This window comes from Bos javanicus, chromosome 10 (assembly GCF_032452875.1).
Source record: "Bos javanicus breed banteng chromosome 10, ARS-OSU_banteng_1.0, whole genome shotgun sequence".
In the NCBI taxonomy this organism is placed as follows: Eukaryota; Metazoa; Chordata; class Mammalia; order Artiodactyla; family Bovidae; genus Bos; species Bos javanicus.
The window spans coordinates 20912346-20928705 of record NC_083877.1 but is presented as its reverse complement, the minus strand read 5'-3'; the positions used below and the strand labels follow the sequence as shown (position 1 = coordinate 20928705).

Sequence of the window (16360 nt, the reverse complement as noted above, 5' to 3'; positions counted from 1 at the left end):
GGTATGTGTGTGTGTGTGTGTGACAAGTATAGCCCTGTGTTCTTCCGTATGTGACTGCAAATGTCCTTAACAAATGTGATGTGGAGAGCGACGTGAGACCGGGTGTGTCTCCCTGTGTGCATCCCCAAGGCTGAAACTGTCATGGTGTCATGGTGAGTTTATGTGCTGGCACCTGTTCGTGTCAAGACTGTGTGTGAGCCTGCGAGTCGTGGGTGCGTATGTCTCCATCGCCTCCCGGCGTGAATGTGTGTGTGTGCATGCACCACCGCAGTGTGTGCCTCTCTGTGATGCTGGGTGTGGGTGTGGCAGGAGGGGAAGATGTATGTCACTGTGTCTGCGGGGGTCCTGCCTCTGAGCCACCCTCAGCCCGCCCTCCTCCCCTGGCTCCGTGGCTCCTTCCCAACCAGTGGCCCTGCCCCGCTTCTCCCTCCCAACCGGTCTGTGCAAGTGGGGGGAGCTGGTGCTTCGGCCCCCCCACCCCTCCCCATCCAGGCCCCATAAATAGCACCAGAGCCGGAGCCGGAGCCAGCGCCAGCGGCTGGAGCAGCAAGGGAGTCAGGGCCAGGGCCAGAGAGCCGGAGAGAGGAGCCCCCGACTAGAGCCCAGGTGAGCCCACCCTTCATCCCTCGCCCAGCCCCAGCCCAGCCCAAGCCTGGCCCAGTCTCCATAACAACATTGCCCCCGGCCCCCAGAGAGGTCTCCAGTCCTGCCCAATACCCTCACCATCACATGCTCCTGCCTGACTCAGGGGATCTGTGAGAACTGGGAGACTTGTGGCTAGAAGGCAGAGCCCACCCCCGCTAACCCAGACCCTCCCTCACATACCCAGAAGGGCACACACTGTGGGGAGCGGGTACTCAGCCAGGGAAGGGTCCCAGTTCTGAGGGACGTACAGGAACTGTCACAGCCTCCTGAAGACAGACACCCGACTAGGGGATAGACACGGGGTGGGGGCATCCAGACACACCAACGCACACTTGCCGGGGAAGCACAACATGAGATCAGACAGCCTCACCCTGAGAAGTGGACAGACACAGAGAGACGGATGGACCGGCCATGAACTCGGGCCAGTGTACCCCTGCATGCTGCTGCCCGAAGCTCAGTACCACTGTTGGGGGAGGGTGGCGTGCGTGCATCCCACGGGCAGCATGGAGGGGGCCGAGGCTCCCCAAAAATCCTGTCGCTAAGAGACAGCGCCAGTGCTGCCAAGAAGTGTGAGAACAAGGGAGGTGGGGAGGAAAGCCAGTGTTGTCATAGTGGGAGCCACTGCCAGGAACCTAGAGAAGCTTTCAGCAGGGGCCGAGCTCTGCTGCTCATTCTGCAAGCCCACCACCCCTCCCTTTCCATCAGCCAACCAGAAGGTGAGTCGGGGGAGGTGGATGGGCACAGCCCTGCAGGGCACCTTCCAACCTGTCTCCTCCTGCCCACTGCAGCCTCCGTTCCTGACCCTCCTCTTCAGACTTGCCGGGGCCCCTCCACTCCCCTCCCCACCCCCTTGCCCCAGTTCAGCTTCCTCAAGCCAAGACTGAGTGCAGCGCTGGCTTAAACATCAGTCAGGAAATAGCAGAAGGTGCTGATATAGCAGAAAGTGTGGATCAATCGATTGCCTAGGAACCAAGGCTGCCAGGAACCTCCAAGCCCTCTCCAGCCCCATCCACGCATACAAGGCCAGCAGGGGTGACAAGAGCACTCACTGGGCTGTGCCGGAGTGAGAGGCTCAGAGCTCAGGGGAAGCCGAGTGAGGTCAGGGGGAAGAAGATCCATGAGATGCCAGGGCCTTGGGAAGCAGGGTAAGGGGGTGGGGCCCAGGCTCCCAGAGACAGACCCCTCCTCTGGCAGGTGTCCCCCTTCCAGTGGCCAGTGTCTGCTCTGTCCCCACAGAGACATGTCCGACCCAGAGATGGCCTGGGTGCCCGAGCCCCCAGCCATGACACTGGGGGCCTCGAGAGTGGAGCTGCGGGTGTCCTGCCACGGCCTCCTCGACCGAGACACACTCACCAAGCCCCACCCCTGTGTGCTGCTCAAGCTCCACTCCGATGAGCAGTGGGTGGAGGTGAGAGTGGCTGGCCTCTCCTTCACGGACCTCCGGGACGCAAAGGAAGGAGGCTGGGTGGGGGCAGCCACGAGGGATGGTCAGGACTCTCGGGGGCCTCTTCCAGTCTGTGTGGGTAACCATAGAGATGCGGGTGCCATCGTTACACACACAAAGCATTTCACAGGGACCAAAGCTCACAGGGTCCTATGGGGTCCTGAGATGGCCCCCAAAGGCAGTGGCACTGCTTCCAACTATGAGAGCCCCTGATGGCTGATGGTCCTAGGGGCAGGCAGCACCCTAAGCCTGGGGTTCAGCCCAGGGAGGGAGGAGCCAGTCTCTGGGGCATGGGAACCTGAGGAAAGCTGGCAAGACCGGGGGCGGTCCGGGACAGAGCAAAGCAGCCCGGGTTCCCAGAGGTGGGCTCCCCTCGTGCCGCAGGTGGAGCGCACAGAGGTGCTGCGCTCCTGCTCCAGCCCCGTCTTCTCCCGCGTACTGGCCCTGGAGTACTTCTTCGAGGAGAAGCAGCCCCTGCAGTTCCATGTGTTTGACGCCGAGGACGGATCCACCAGTCCCCGCAACGACACCTTCCTCGGCTCCACCGAGTGCACCCTGGGGCAGGTCTGCATTCTCACCCCCACCCCTACCCCCACCCCCACGGTTCTTCCTCCGGAGGCCAGAAGAAGACAGAATAAGCTGTGGAGTTAGTTCAGTGGGGGGGTTGGACCCCATCTCCACCATTCACCCGCTGTGCAGCCTTGGGCTAGATATCTAACCTCTCTGAGTCTTAGTGTCCTCATCTAAACAATGGGGGGTCACAGTGCAGATCTCTTAAGGTTGCTATGGAAATTAAGTCCAGTTCTAGCCCAAGTGCAGCCCCTGTGAGCGATCAAAGGGCGCTTATTGCCCTGTCCCTTGTACCCTGGCCAAAGCAGGTGGGGATGTCACAGCTGGGTCTCCCTCCACCTCCATCCCCAGATCGTGTCACAAACCAAGGTCACTAAGCCTCTGCTACTGAAGAATGGGAAGAACGCGGGCAAGTCCACCATCACGGTAGGCCAGGTCACCGGTACTCACCCTTGGGCAGGGCATTCAACACCCCTGCAGGGACAACCATGGTGACATCCTGCCCCCAGGGCTGGCCCCCACCCAAGGGATGGGGCCTTTGTGGGGGTAGCGTGGGGGAATCCTGCCACTTGTGTCCCCCTTGCAGATTGTGGCCGAAGAGGTGTCTGGCACCAATGACTACGTGCAGCTCACCTTCAGAGCCCACAAGCTGGACAACAAGGTTGGAACCCCAGGGTTTAGGACCCCATCTCCACTGTTAGGTAGCCTAGGCCTCGGGGTTAGGCGCCTCCCTTTCAGACCTCACCAGGCTCAGGGGCCCTTTCCCCCATGTCTCCAGGACCTGTTCAGCAAGTCTGACCCTTTCATGGAGATCTATAAGACCAACGGGGACCAGAGCGACCAGCTGGTCTGGAGAACGGAGGTGGGTGCCTGAGGTCGTGGGGAAGGCAGGAGGAAGGGCAGAATGGGTGAACCTAGACCGGGGGTGACCAGCTCTCTGTGCCACTCCAAGGTGGTGAAGAACAATCTGAACCCCAGCTGGGAGCCGTTCCGTCTGTCCCTGCACTCCCTGTGCAGCTGTGATGTCCACCGGCCTCTCAAGGTGAGGCCCCACAAGTAAGGGCAGCCTGGTAGAGCAGCCAGCCTCTGCCCGAGACCGTCCACCTGAGGGTGCAGGCCCCTCCCTCTCCCTCTTTCCCACTGTGGGATAAAGAACCAGTCACAGCTCAATGTTCCTATATCAATGGTCCTTCTATCAGAGGCCAAGTCCCAACTAGACCGAGCCAAAGGATTAAGTTCGCAAGTGGCTTCTCTGGACAGGTTGAGGACATCTGTTTGGGCCTAGTGACTGTTAGGGCTCTACTTCCCTGAGTCCCTCCTCCTGCCCCCACTGAACCATTGCAAAGCCTCTCTGATCCTGACCACCCATCCCCCTTTCCCCTTGTCTTTTCAGTTCCTGGTATATGACTATGACTCCAGTGGGAAGCATGACTTCATTGGCGAGTTCACCAGCACCTTCCAGGAGATGCAGGAAGGAACAGCAAACCCTGGGCAGGAGGTACTGCAAAGACAGCCCCCTCTCCCCAAGAATCCCACCAAGATCCCTGGGAAAATCCTGAAGGAGATGCTGAAGAGCCCCTCACATGCAATAGGAGGTGGAGAGGGTGGGAAACTCAGGGCTCAGCCTAAGGACTGAGCCATGAGGGTTCTGCTCTGGGAGGCTCCACTGCAAGGGGGAGGAAAGGTCATATGATGAGACCCTGGGCTTGTGGGGTATGTGGGGTCTAGATGCAGTGGGACTGTATCAACCCCAAATACCGAGACAAGAAGAAGCATTACAAGAGCTCGGGGACCGTAGTGCTGGCCCAGTGCACGGTAAGTTCCAGTGCCCATCTCAAGCCCTTTCCCACCCCCTACAACCCCCATGGCAACCTCAGATTCAGCCTTGCCCTCATTACAAAGAGCATTTCCCTGCTTCTGGAAACTGAGAACCCTTGTCCTATCCACCACCAACTTCAACCTCAAAAACTCTGGCCCCTCCATTTCCCCTGCAGAAGCCCCACCCAGCTCCCTCCTCAAGGGACCAGCATTCCACCTTATCTGCCCTCTCCCCACCAGGTGGAGAAGGTGCACACCTTCCTGGACTACATCATGGGGGGCTGCCAGATCAGCTTCACGGTAAAGGCCTGGGGGAGGGGACGCAGCCAAGGGGGAGGGGCCAGGCCCTAGTGGACAGAGGAGCCCAGAATCCACACTGCCCTTACTTGGACCTCTAATGAGCCTTAGCGTGGTCAGCTTGCTCCCCTCACCCGACTCCAAGATGAGGCTACCTGGGGGCTTGCTCAGATTCACCTTAGTCCTCCCTACAGAATCCAGCTCTGGCCTAGCCTCCCTGGTGGTCTCATGGATGCAACATATCCTCTCCCTATCTCCACCAGGTGGCAATCGACTTCACGGCCTCCAATGGGGACCCAAGGAGCAGCCAGTCCCTGCACTGCCTGAGCCCCCGCCAGCCCAACCACTACCTGCAGGCCCTGCGTGCAGTGGGAGGCATCTGCCAGGACTACGACAGGTAGCAGGAGATGGGGTGGGGGATGGGCAGGGATGCCTTGCCCGATGGGCCCCCATAGCCTTTTCTCCTCCCCAGTGACAAGCGGTTCCCAGCGTTTGGCTTTGGAGCTCGAATTCCACCCAACTTCGAGGTAGGCTGGGCAAGGATAGGAGAGGAGATGCTGGGAGACTCAGACAGGAAGGAAAAACATCCTCTGGCTGGCCTCGCCTTCCCCTCACAGGTGTCCCATGACTTTGCTATCAACTTTGACCCGGAAAATCCTGAATGTGAAGGTAAGAGAGGAGATTCCCACCAGCCCTGCCTCCCTTCATACAGCTTGCTGCCCACTCCTGTGCACCCCATGAAGGAGCACAGACTCCATTCCCATGGCCCCAGCTCCCTGCCCCTTCATGCTTCCAGTGTCTGCCTGCATTTGGTAAGACTTTCAGCCCCTGACCAGATATCTGCCCACCCAACTCTACCAGCACCTGAACCATCCAACTCTCCTGCTTAGTGAGGATCATGGTAGCAGGGCAGTCCTCAGACAAGGAAATGCCTCCTTACTTTAGGGAGTCTGGAAGAGCTCCCTGCTAATCTCTGCCCTCTCACCTCTTTGCCCACAGAGATCTCGGGGGTCATTGCCTCCTACCGCCGTTGCCTGCCCCAGATCCAGCTCTATGGCCCCACCAACGTGGCCCCCATCATCAACCGCGTGGCGGGGCCAGCTCAGCGGGAGCAGAGCACTGGCCAAGCCACGGTTAGGTGTCCTGGGGGTGGAGCTGGGGGTGGGGGTGGGGGCGGGGGCGCCAAGGCCGCAGAGCTGACCCTTCCCCCACTCTGTCTGTCCTCAGAAGTACTCGGTGCTGTTGGTGCTCACGGACGGTGTGGTGAGCGACATGGCTGAGACCCGCACTGCCATCGTGCGCGCCTCCCGCCTGCCCATGTCCATCATCATTGTGGGCGTGGGCAATGCCGATTTTTCTGACATGAGGCTGCTGGACGGCGACGATGGTACCTTGCGTTGCCCCCGAGGGGTGCCCGCGGCTCGCGACATCGTCCAGTTCGTGCCGTTCCGGGACTTTAAGGATGTGAGTGCCCGGAGCCCCCTCCCGGCTGAAGGGCTCCTCAGCTCCTCCTGCCCTCCAGATCTGACCCATCTCTCCCACCTGATTGAAGTCCCAAGAAAGAGCCGGAATCCAGCTGGCCACCCGAAGCCCCGCCCCCCACCTGAGCCCCGCCTTCTCTCACTCTACCTCCCCTAACCACTTCCTCACCCTAACCCCGACCCAGGCCTCACCCTCTGCGCTAGCAAAGTGTGTCCTGGCCGAGGTGCCCCGGCAGGTGGTGGAGTACTACGCCAGCCAGGGCATCAGCCCCGGGGCTCCCAGGCCCTGCACGCCAGCCATGACCCCCAGCCCTAGCCCATGACCGCGGACAACCTGACGGACACTCCCTGTCTTTCAGTGAGTCCTGGGACACGAGAGGTTGGGGCTTGGTGGAGTCCATCTGGGCTGGGTGTGTGGTGTAGAAAAGGGTGCTTATGACTATCCCACTCTCCCCCAGGTGCCTGTTCTGACCCTTGTGACTCAAGAGACCATGCCTCTCCCTCTTGGACCAGGTGTGCCCTCTGGGTCCCGGAAGTGAGTGGTGAGCCCCACCCCATCTCTTCAAGCCCCAGACCCCTCAGCCTCATGTCCCCTCAGTGATTTTCTTCAGTGATCCTGACTTTCTGGCCATTAATAAAGGAAAGCACTCCTAGCACCTCAGCTGTACCTATTGTGTGTCAGATGCCCACTGGGCCGTCCATAGCACCCTACACACACCACTAAGAAATGGGGACCAGCACCTTTTGAACTCTGAGCCAGAGATCCCAGGCGGTCTGGTATCTGCAGTTTCACCCCATCTATGTGTCAATGAGATCTGAGGAGTCCCTACCCTCACCTCCCAACCTTGGGGTGGGTTGGTGGGGGGGGGGGCATGGGGGGGTAACCCAGGCTCCCTGGTGGTTAATTACCAGACATGGAAGGGTAATAAGGGGCTGTCAAGGGGGCAAGTTGATGCCCTCTTAAGCTGTCTCCAGAGAATCCTAGCTGAGTCCCCCAGGGGCTGAACTCCAGCCTCCACACAGCTGTGGGGCGGGCTGAGAAGAGGGGAGTAGAGGACTGAAGTAGGGAAGCAGGTCTGCTAGTGAGTTAGGAATACAGAGTGGGTATCTAAGGTCTGTGCAGCCTGATTTTCCTGGTGCATGAATGTGTGTGTGTGTGTTCATGAACTGCATAGGCCTTTAGTGGTTCAGAAGTCTAGCTGTGTACATTTTTTGTTGCTGTTGTGCCTCGAGGTTTGTGGGATCTTAGTTCCAGAGATTGAACCCAGACCCCCACAGTGAAAGCTCTGAGTCCTAACCACTGAACCGCCAGGGAATTCCCTGTGTACTCTTTATAATATGGACAACAAACATTGCCATTTAGCACATGTGAAGCTTTGTGTTTAGTGCTTTAAATGTGTTCACTCTCACTAGGTAGTTACCACTATCTTCCCCATTTTCCTGACAAAGCAAATGAGGCTTGACTGAAGCTTACCTAAGGTCAAAGAAGATTAATAGGCCTAGAACTTGAGTCTGGGCCCATATGAATAAGGGGCCCACACTTAATCATAAATGTGCAACTTCCATTTGCGGTGTATCCATGTGACCCGCTTGTGACCCCAGGGTGTGTAAACATGGCCCAGTTATGTGTATGGGAGTAGATGCCTTGGATGGGCGTCTCTGCCCTTCTGTGTGTCGTGCAGAGCCTCAGCCAGTTAAAGAAGGCAGGCAAGAATGGTGGTGAGTCTAGATCACAGCTGTAGAAAACACATGAGGATCCAGGGGACAGCCAGAGTGACGGGAGAAGAGCTGGGCTCCTAGAAGGACCTTCCCTGCCCCAGCCTCTCCCTTCAAGGATGCCAGTGGAAGGGGATGGAGGAGGAGGTGCTCAAGGTGCCATGAGCCACTCATAGAGAAGACAGAGCCCAAGAAGGTGACCAGTGGTCAGTGGTGGGAAATGAGAAGAGAAAGAAAATTCTGATGGAGATGGAGGAAAGGACTCTCATCGAAGGCTCCTGAGTGGAGGAGGGATGAGCTGGGCTAGAACTAGAGGATGGGAGGAGGGAACAAGAACAGGGATGGGAAGAGACAGCTGGGGAGGGGGCGAGTAGAGGGGGCAGAAAGGAAGAGAGACATATGGGAGCTTCTTCCCCCACACCCAACTGCTTCTCTCCATTTATTATGTCCCTTAGAGGACCTACCACTGCTGCTAAGGTAACTGCTCCCAGCCCAATGCCTCTGCTCTGCCCAGAGCCCCGCCCACTCTCTGTAGGCTGCTGAACTCAAGGGCTGGGTTACCATGGCAACTGTGAGCCATCAGGATAGCCACAGGCAGGCCTGGCGGGGTCACTACTGTTCTTGGGCTTCTATGCAGTGGAGGTGGGAGCGCGAGGTTCCATCTGGCCCAATCCCCGCCCCCCACCCCCATTTCCATTGGGCCTTAGAACTGTGATGCTCCATTCAGCCCAGGTGGGGGCTATCCAGTCTCTTCCCCCACACCACACTTTGTATCTCTCTCTCTCATTCTCTCTCTCTCTCACACACACATATGCACACACACACTTACATAGGCCTGGAGCAAGGATATAGAATAAACACTTCTTAAATCGCAAGAACATCTAGCCAATAGCATACGGTTGTGCCTAGACTTCAAGTTTAATTCACAAAAGCTGCATTCTCTCAACTCCTTGTCAGGCTGGGGAAAGTCTCACCTCAGCCCTCAGAGAGGCAGAAGGGAGCAGGGGCAACCTATGCAGGTCTGGAGGTCAAGGCAGCATGGAGGGAGCAACCCAGAACCAGTGCATGGTCTCATCCAGGGCCTAGGCTGCAGTCAGGAAGCTGAAACAGGGCAGGAAGTCCCTTTAAATGAGGCTGAGTTGAGGGATTCTCAGGGAGACCCCTAGGTCTCTAGGGGTTCCACACTATGGAGAGGCCAGAACTGGAAAGGTGTTAGAAGTCATCCAATTAAGTGAGCATTAGATGAGATCGTCAAAACCCAGGGAGCCAGTGATTTGCTCAAGATGCCAGAGGTATCCTGTGGCAGAGCTGAGACTAGCACCCAGGTTTTCAGACTCCTGCTCAGGGTCATCTCCCAGACCACACCTACCACCTCTGGAGCTCCTCTGGCCTTTGCTGCTCTAGACCTTGGAGGCCATGGGATTAGCTAGGACAAAAGCCTCTTGAATCAAGTTTCTGGTCTGTCTTGATAATGAGAATTGAAATCTTGAAAATGCAGTTGTCCTAAAATGGGGAGGTTACAAGCCCTGGAATGAAAACACAGCCTCATTGCTAATTACCACCTTACTGCACTACAGGTTGAAAGCCTTGTATTAAAATCTAAACTGATCTGGGAGCAGCAGGACTCCCTCACCTCCCATTCACTGTACGTCATCCACACCTCCTTGCGGCCCGCCCCCTACACAATGCCTGGCACTGACCCCCGCAGATTTCAGTGACCCGGTCCTATAGAGTGGGGCAGAAAGTGAAGGGTTTCTGTGCACGTCCTGTATGAGGGAAGGGGACCCCTCTCCCAGGAAACAACCAGCATCTAATCTCAGAGCATGCCTTGAGGGTCCAGGAAGTTTGGGGATACTTGTGTGGTCATCCAAAGGAGTGTCTGGCACCAGAAGGCGTTCAGTAACCATCTAGTGAATGGTGCAGGCGCCTCCGGGGTGGTGTGCACCGCCCGCCCACCTACTCCACCACTCGGTGGCCAGGGGCTCAGAGGAAGAAGTGGGCGTGGCCTCTGGCCCCAGGCCGCTCGGGGCCAGCAGTTCACAGCGAGCCTTGTAGAGGTCGCGTTCCCTAGCCAGGCGGGCCACTTCGGCCCGCAGCGCGTCCAGCTGGGTGGCCAGGCGGGCGCGCTCCGCCTCCAGCCCCCGCCGCTGTTGCAGTCGCTTGGAGCGACAGGCCTGCGCGTACCCGCGGTTCTTCAGCGTGCGGCGCCTCTGCTTCAGCCGCAGCGCCTCGTCGCGCCCGCAGCCCCGCAGCTGTCGGTTTAGCTCCCGCACAGACATCGACACCAGCGCCGCGTCGGAAAACCGCTCCGCCAGCTGCAGAGAGAAACGGCGGGGCGCCGGTGAGCGCCGGCTCCCGCCTGACTCCACGCTCCGGTGGCCTCGCCCTCGGCTCCCAGCTTTACCTAAACATGCGCCTTCCCCTGAATCTATCCTGCAGCCTAGATCCTGTTCCAGGTCCCAACACGCCCTCCACCATCACCAAGGGTCTTCGACCCCTTTGGGTGGTCCCCGCGTTTCCCACCCACCTTCGGGCAAGCCAATCGCGCACCCGAACCCCACACTGCCTTTGCGGGGTCTTGAGCGGGGCTCCTGGCCTATGTGTGTCCCAGGGCAGACAAACCCTGCCCCTCCAACACACCTCGCTCCCCTGTCCTCCAACACACCTCGCTCCTCAACCCTGTGACCCTCAAAGGATTTGGATTATATCTTAATGCCCTCAACGCCCCCATCTGTCTATGATTAATAGGATGAGTCCCAATCCTTCCTGAGAAGGTTGGGTGCCGGGGAAGCACCGAGTCTTAAAAAGGCCAACTTCATTGTGGTTCCTACAGTCTCAACTCCACTCCATTCCATGCACAACCCTTTCCTGGTTTCCACAAACTCAGTATCTATATACCTGCCCATAATCAATCATTCCTGATGCCCTTTAACTCTCAACTCTCCCCTTTCAGTTGGTCCTCTTCTAACCTTGTCTTCTCCCTTTTCCTCCTGGTTGAGCCTACTCATTTCTCTCTATTTAGGGGTGGGGGGTGCAGAACAATGGTTTTCTTTATCTGATATCTTCTAAAGGTACTTCCCTTCCTCTGTCCTTTGTTCCTTTCCCAAACTGGTAAGCCTCTCCAGGGACTCTCCTTCCTCTCTGGGTTGGCCTCCCCTCTCACCCTGCCCCCTCCTCTGACCCTCTCACTGACCACTCACCTGGGCATGCTGGGCTCCTGTCTCCTCTGGGCTCCCTGGGTAGTAGGCATGGGACCCTTCAACGGGGACTGGGCTCTGACCCTGCAGCAGCTCCACAGCCTCCTCAGGACTTAGCCCCAGCACCTCCCCAGCCCCCAGCTGCTGTTGCAGGGTGGCCAGCCAGTACAGCTCCTCCAGGCCTGGCCGGGTGCCCTCGGTAGCCCCCACCATGCCTGGCTCACTGAAGGTGGGTGAAGGAGGCACTGAGCTGTAGGGTGTGGAGCCCAGAGAGGCTGTCGGGGGGCCAGATCGCCCCTCTGAGGGTTCTCGCTTTACCTCAAACTTCATCAGGTCAAAGTCATTGACATATTCCATGGCCAGGGGACTGGGAGGCAGTGCCATTCTGGGGCTGGATTCGGAGGGGTGCACCTGCAAAGAAGAAGACAGGTTCAGAGCACCTGGAGACTTCCTGCCAATCTCCTCCCCCAAAGCCCAAGTGCCATGGAGACAGAATTCTGGAAAGCTGGGGTGATGGCACAGTCTGTTCCCTGCATAGTCGCCTCCAGGCTAAGAAACAACTTCTTAGGTGGAGGGGCTCCTGACAGGGGCCAAGCCACTTAAAGCCTGAATGAGAAAGGGGATAGCACAGCCTCCAGCCTGCTGGTGCCTCTGGGATCTATGAAAAACAAGAAGAATATGGCAGCACTCCCAACTTTAGTGCTGGGACATGCTGAATGTCTCTGTCATCTCAAGAGGCATCATTTCATTTCCAAGCAATTAAAAAAATGTTGCTTAATTAACTGTGACAGAGAATGTGTATATTTTAGGGCATTGGCAAGGCACATATGCTGTGGATTTTAATATAGCTGGATCACATGCTGTAATACCTCCCTCTCTCAGAACACCCAGGCCAACACCTTGCATGTAGAAGACCCTCAGTGCACATTCATTCTATGGATTAATCAAGGAGCAAGAGACTCTTCAAGGAAAAAAGTTCCCAGAATCATTTCTAAAAAGATCAGGACAGAGTGGTGACCATCTTTCCTCAAGGCCAATCTCTCCAAGGAAAACCAACCAAGATTAGTTTTCCTCCTTCCATCCAGGACCTAAGACATGTGAACTTGAACAGGTCACCTTCCCCTTCTGACCCCAGTTTCCCCTTCTGTTAAAGGAAGATAGTTAGACTTTAACAATTCTCAAAGACTGTTCTGCAAAACATGAAGTCTGAGAAATAGCCAAGGAGGGGGTCTATGCTCAGATCATTTTGAGAAATGCTACCTCCAATCCTCACCTCTTGCAGGTTCACAGAGCACAAGCAACATAGTCATCTGAGAAGTCCTTCAGTAAGCCATCTGCTCAACTTCAACAGAGTTGAATCCCAAACTTGTGTCACCCAGGAACCCTCCTCTCCGTTATCAACCACAGAGCATGTGCCCACCTGAGGCACCTCTGGCTAGGTGACCTTGGAGAGACTTCCCAGCCTGGAAGTCCCAAGCTTGAGCCCAGCTCCCAGTTCCAACAGCCCCAGGAGGGACAAGGCAGGGACTTCCCTGTAACTCAAACAATAAAGAATCTGCCTGCAATGCAGGAGACCAGGGTTCAATCCCTGGGTCAGGAAGATCCTCTGGAAAAGGGAATGGCAATCCACTCCAGTGTTCTTGCCTGGAGAATTGTATGGACAGAGAAGCCTGGCAGGCTACAGTCCATGGAGTTGCAGAGTCGGACACGACTGAGCAACTAACACACACACTTAGCCCCAGGGTTTAGAGTTTGGCTCCATCTTCCTGCCTCAAACCTAGGTAGCTGCTTTCCAACCACATCTCAGGCCCCCAGGTTCTGCCCAGAGAGGCAGGAGGAAGGACAAGGCCTCTCTCTCTTCCTGTCCCAGGTGTTGCCATATCTATTGAGCTCCTCACCCTTGAGAGGGTAGAGGGGATGGGAACAAAAACACACATTGAAGGAATTATCTTTTACAGAGAGAAGGTGAGACACAGAGAGAGGTGTCCAGATAGAGTTGGATGAAAACATAAGTGAGGAGGGCTGTTTTTCTTTCTGATGTGATAGCAGTGAGGGACCTAAAGCCAGTTGAGGTGGGAGTAGAGCAGGGGGCAGAAATGTGAAGATTCCTGAAAACAGAAAACAAAAAGCCCAACAAAAAGCTGATAGCAGGTGTTGGAGGAGGGGGCTCTAGGTGAGAGGCCTGGCACTCAGGGAGGCCTCAGACATACTCACTTTAGGAGTGGCAGAGATGATTGGTCAAATGTCAGAGCCAGGCAGGCACAGCTTCCCCAGAGAATGGAGGCCCCATTGAGCAGGGCCTGGCACCTCTGTGCTCAGAACAAGGGGCTGTGGGCACAGAGCCCACTGGGCACTCTTAAAGGGCCAGCTCTCTTAGGTCATCCATGGTTCTCAGGCCTCCAGCCAATGAGGTGAGGGGATCATTTGCATATCTCGTTGACCTGGGGGGTTGCAGGAAATGAGAGGACAAGTCTGCCTGGTCTCAAGGAAGGGAAGGGGGCATCTTCCCCAACAAAGCATATCACAGATGGTCCAACTCACTGTTCCCCGTTCCCCAGTACAGAGTGCCATGTTGGCCCCCATCGGCAACCTCATGCAGACACAACCCTCAGCCCTTGGTGACTGAAAGCCTGGGACTGGAAAAGAGGGCCAGACAAGCTTCCAGCACGCTTAGCCTTCACGGCTCTGCCATGCCTTGTGGGTATTTTAGGGGAGTATGAATTCTCCCAAGCCCACTCTCACCTGGCCTGTTGAATCTGTTTCCTGTTTTCAGGAATCCTTACATTTCTGCTGCCTACCTCACTCCCACCTCATGCCCCTCACAGTTATGGCATCAGAAAGATAAACAACCCTTCAGGACCTGCCTAATCTATTCCCAGCCTCTCTCATTGCTGGGGACCCAGCCCCAGGACAGGCAGCTTGGGAGCAGGAGCATAGGGGAAATGAGGAGCCCTGCTCCTTCTTTCCTTCCGGGCCACCTCGGGACACTGAAATCCAATCACCATCAATCCATCCAAGGCACTTTTGAAACTGCCCTCATTTGCCCTCTGCTTCCCCTCACCTTTTCCTTGTGTGTCTCTGAACCGCTCTCTTCCTCTCTCACTCCTCCTGGTTCCCAGATGGCTGGGGGGTGACCTACATTTTCAGCCTAATCCCCTAACACCTCTTAGAGCTATCATCCCCATGTAGAAGTTGGAACAGGGATACTAGGTATTAGCCAAGGAGATGTTTAAACCTGTCTGAAGCTGTTTAAATAGAGTCTGTACTGGAATAGAACTCCAGGAGTTAAAGGCTATTCTCTAATTTCTAAGGACATCCAAACACTCCATGGGGTTAACAGGTCTTCTTTCCCCACCCAAAGAGAAACCTGGGTGTCCATCAGCCCCAGGGATCATCAATTATAAAACTTAACTGGGTCCCAGCCTTTGGAGTTAGGTTAAGAGCTGGTGGATTAGGATTCGGAAGACAGCGGTTCTCAGACTGGGGTCCCCAGATCAGCAGCACCATCTGGGAACTTGTTAAAAAATGCAAGTTCTCTGGAATCACCTCAAACTTACTAAATCAGACGCTTTGGGGATAGGACCCCAAAACTCTGTGTTTTTATAAGTCCTCCAGTTTATTTTGATGAACACTAAAGTAGAACCCCTGGTCTACAGAATACCTGTAGTCAACTCAGCTTTCTCTGGGGTATGTGTGTGTGTGTGGGGGGGGGTGTGTGGTCTCTCCTCTCTCTCTCTGTACACATACATATAAAGACCTCCATCAGAGGACACCTGTCTTTCCACACTTGGCCTCCATTTTATGGAGCAGAAGCCATTGTCATCATTCAAGTGGTGTGATGGCCTGGATCTAGTGTTATTGCTGCAAAAGAAAAACAAACAAAACCCAAGGCCTGGGAACAAGGCCACACAATGGGAATGGGAACCATGGAGACTAGGGACCCCATACATATGCCCATGGAATGGGGTTCTAAGGTAAATCCACAGGAAAGAGGCCTCAGAATTTCCCTGTGAAGAAGAAATAGCAAGTGTTGACTGCAGCCCCTTTCGCAGGCCCGGTCTGGTCTAGCCAGACACTTGCCCCCCAGCAGCTGTCAGGTCTGCACTGATCCTCTTGTTTACTGGAGCGCTCAGAGGAGAGGTGGGAGGGCTAAGCCTCTAACGGGCTAAAGGAGTCAGACTAAACAAGCTCAGGCAAGTTGAGCCGCTCGGGGCTCAGACCAGGCACCACTGACCAGGGAAAGGAGTCTGGGGGGTGAGGGCTGGGCCAGGGGAAAGGACTAAGGGCACAGAGGGAAGAACCTGCAGTAGCCAGCAAGGACCCACAAGGTGCTTCATAGGTTTTCTTGGCAGGAGGGGGCTACATGCTGAGACTGTCTGGCTCAAGGACAAGCAGGGACAGGGAAATGGGGATGAGAAAGATGAAACCAGGTGGACTCTGGGAAGGACAAAACAGAGGAAGGGAGGCAGGAAGACTTAGCTAAGGAGGCAGTAAGTATAGACTTGGGCGAGAGGACAGAACAAGTCAGGGGCTCCCCAGCAATCTGGATTGAAGGAGACAGAGGAACATGGGCAAAACGCAGAGTTGGGCGAAGGGCCATGGGGAACTAAAAGAGAGAAGAAAGTTTCCAAGAGGGGATCAAGAGGGAGTAAGAGGTGACGGGAACAAAGGGCTAGAAGAGTAAAAGTGGCAGAAGAAGGGAGAGAGGAAGGTAAGACTGGCAACCAAGAACTAGAAACAAATTCATAACAGACAAATTGATGGTCGGGCCACAGAAAAAGAGCAGTAGACAAAGGAACTAAAGGTAAAAGGATACAGACAGAGGGATGCTAGACCATGTGGAGGGAGCCTAGGTAGGCAAAGGTCCTGGAGGAGTGGGGCAGGGAACAAAGAGGAAGGAGAGGAAGGGAGACAGAGCCAGTGATCTGGGGTTCTCTGCCCTTCTCTTCTGTCCTGCGCCCCCCATTTTGCAGTCCTGTACAACCTGTACAATCTAGATCATCAGTAATGCATCCAAATCCTCAGACCTCTTCTTGGTTTACCTCTCATACATTCATTCATTTGACAAATATTGATTAAACACCTACTCTGCACCAAACAATATGCTGGGCACTAGGGACCCTCAGTAAATCAGACCATCACCAGCCCCATCTTTGTGAAGCTTACAGACTGATGAACCAGGGAAATGTCAG

The 16360-nt window shown here is 55.8% G+C and overlaps 2 protein-coding genes across 3 annotated transcripts; one reads left to right on the top strand and one right to left on the bottom strand.

The window, feature by feature from the left end:
• Positions 1–303: 303 nt before the first annotated feature.
• On the top strand, positions 304–6911 carry CPNE6 (copine 6). 2 transcript variants are annotated; one of them, XM_061430396.1, is made up of 16 exons: positions 304–606; positions 1882–2053; positions 2474–2653; positions 3011–3085; positions 3246–3320; positions 3438–3521; positions 3612–3701; positions 4053–4157; positions 4388–4474; positions 4718–4777; positions 5038–5171; positions 5247–5301; positions 5392–5443; positions 5774–5907; positions 6002–6238; positions 6441–6911. In XM_061430396.1, exons 2-16 carry the CDS (start codon positions 1886–1888, stop codon positions 6576–6578), a joined length of 1674 nt encoding a protein of 557 aa, XP_061286380.1. In that variant the 5' UTR covers positions 304–606; positions 1882–1885; the 3' UTR covers positions 6579–6911. The 2 variants fall into 2 exon arrangements, with proteins under 2 accessions (XP_061286380.1, XP_061286379.1); XM_061430395.1 differs by lacking the exon at positions 304–606 and adding an exon at positions 629–1361.
• Positions 6912–8403: 1492 nt separating this feature from the next.
• On the bottom strand, positions 8404–14528 carry NRL (neural retina leucine zipper). Its single transcript, XM_061430394.1, has 3 exons — positions 13383–14528; positions 11172–11579; positions 8404–10286 (listed from the first exon to the last, which is right to left on the bottom strand). The coding sequence occupies exons 2-3, from the start codon at positions 11550–11552 to the stop codon at positions 9879–9881; spliced, it is 789 nt and encodes a 262-aa protein (XP_061286378.1). The 5' UTR covers positions 11553–11579; positions 13383–14528; the 3' UTR covers positions 8404–9878.
• Between the last annotated feature and the right edge of the window lie 1832 nt (positions 14529–16360).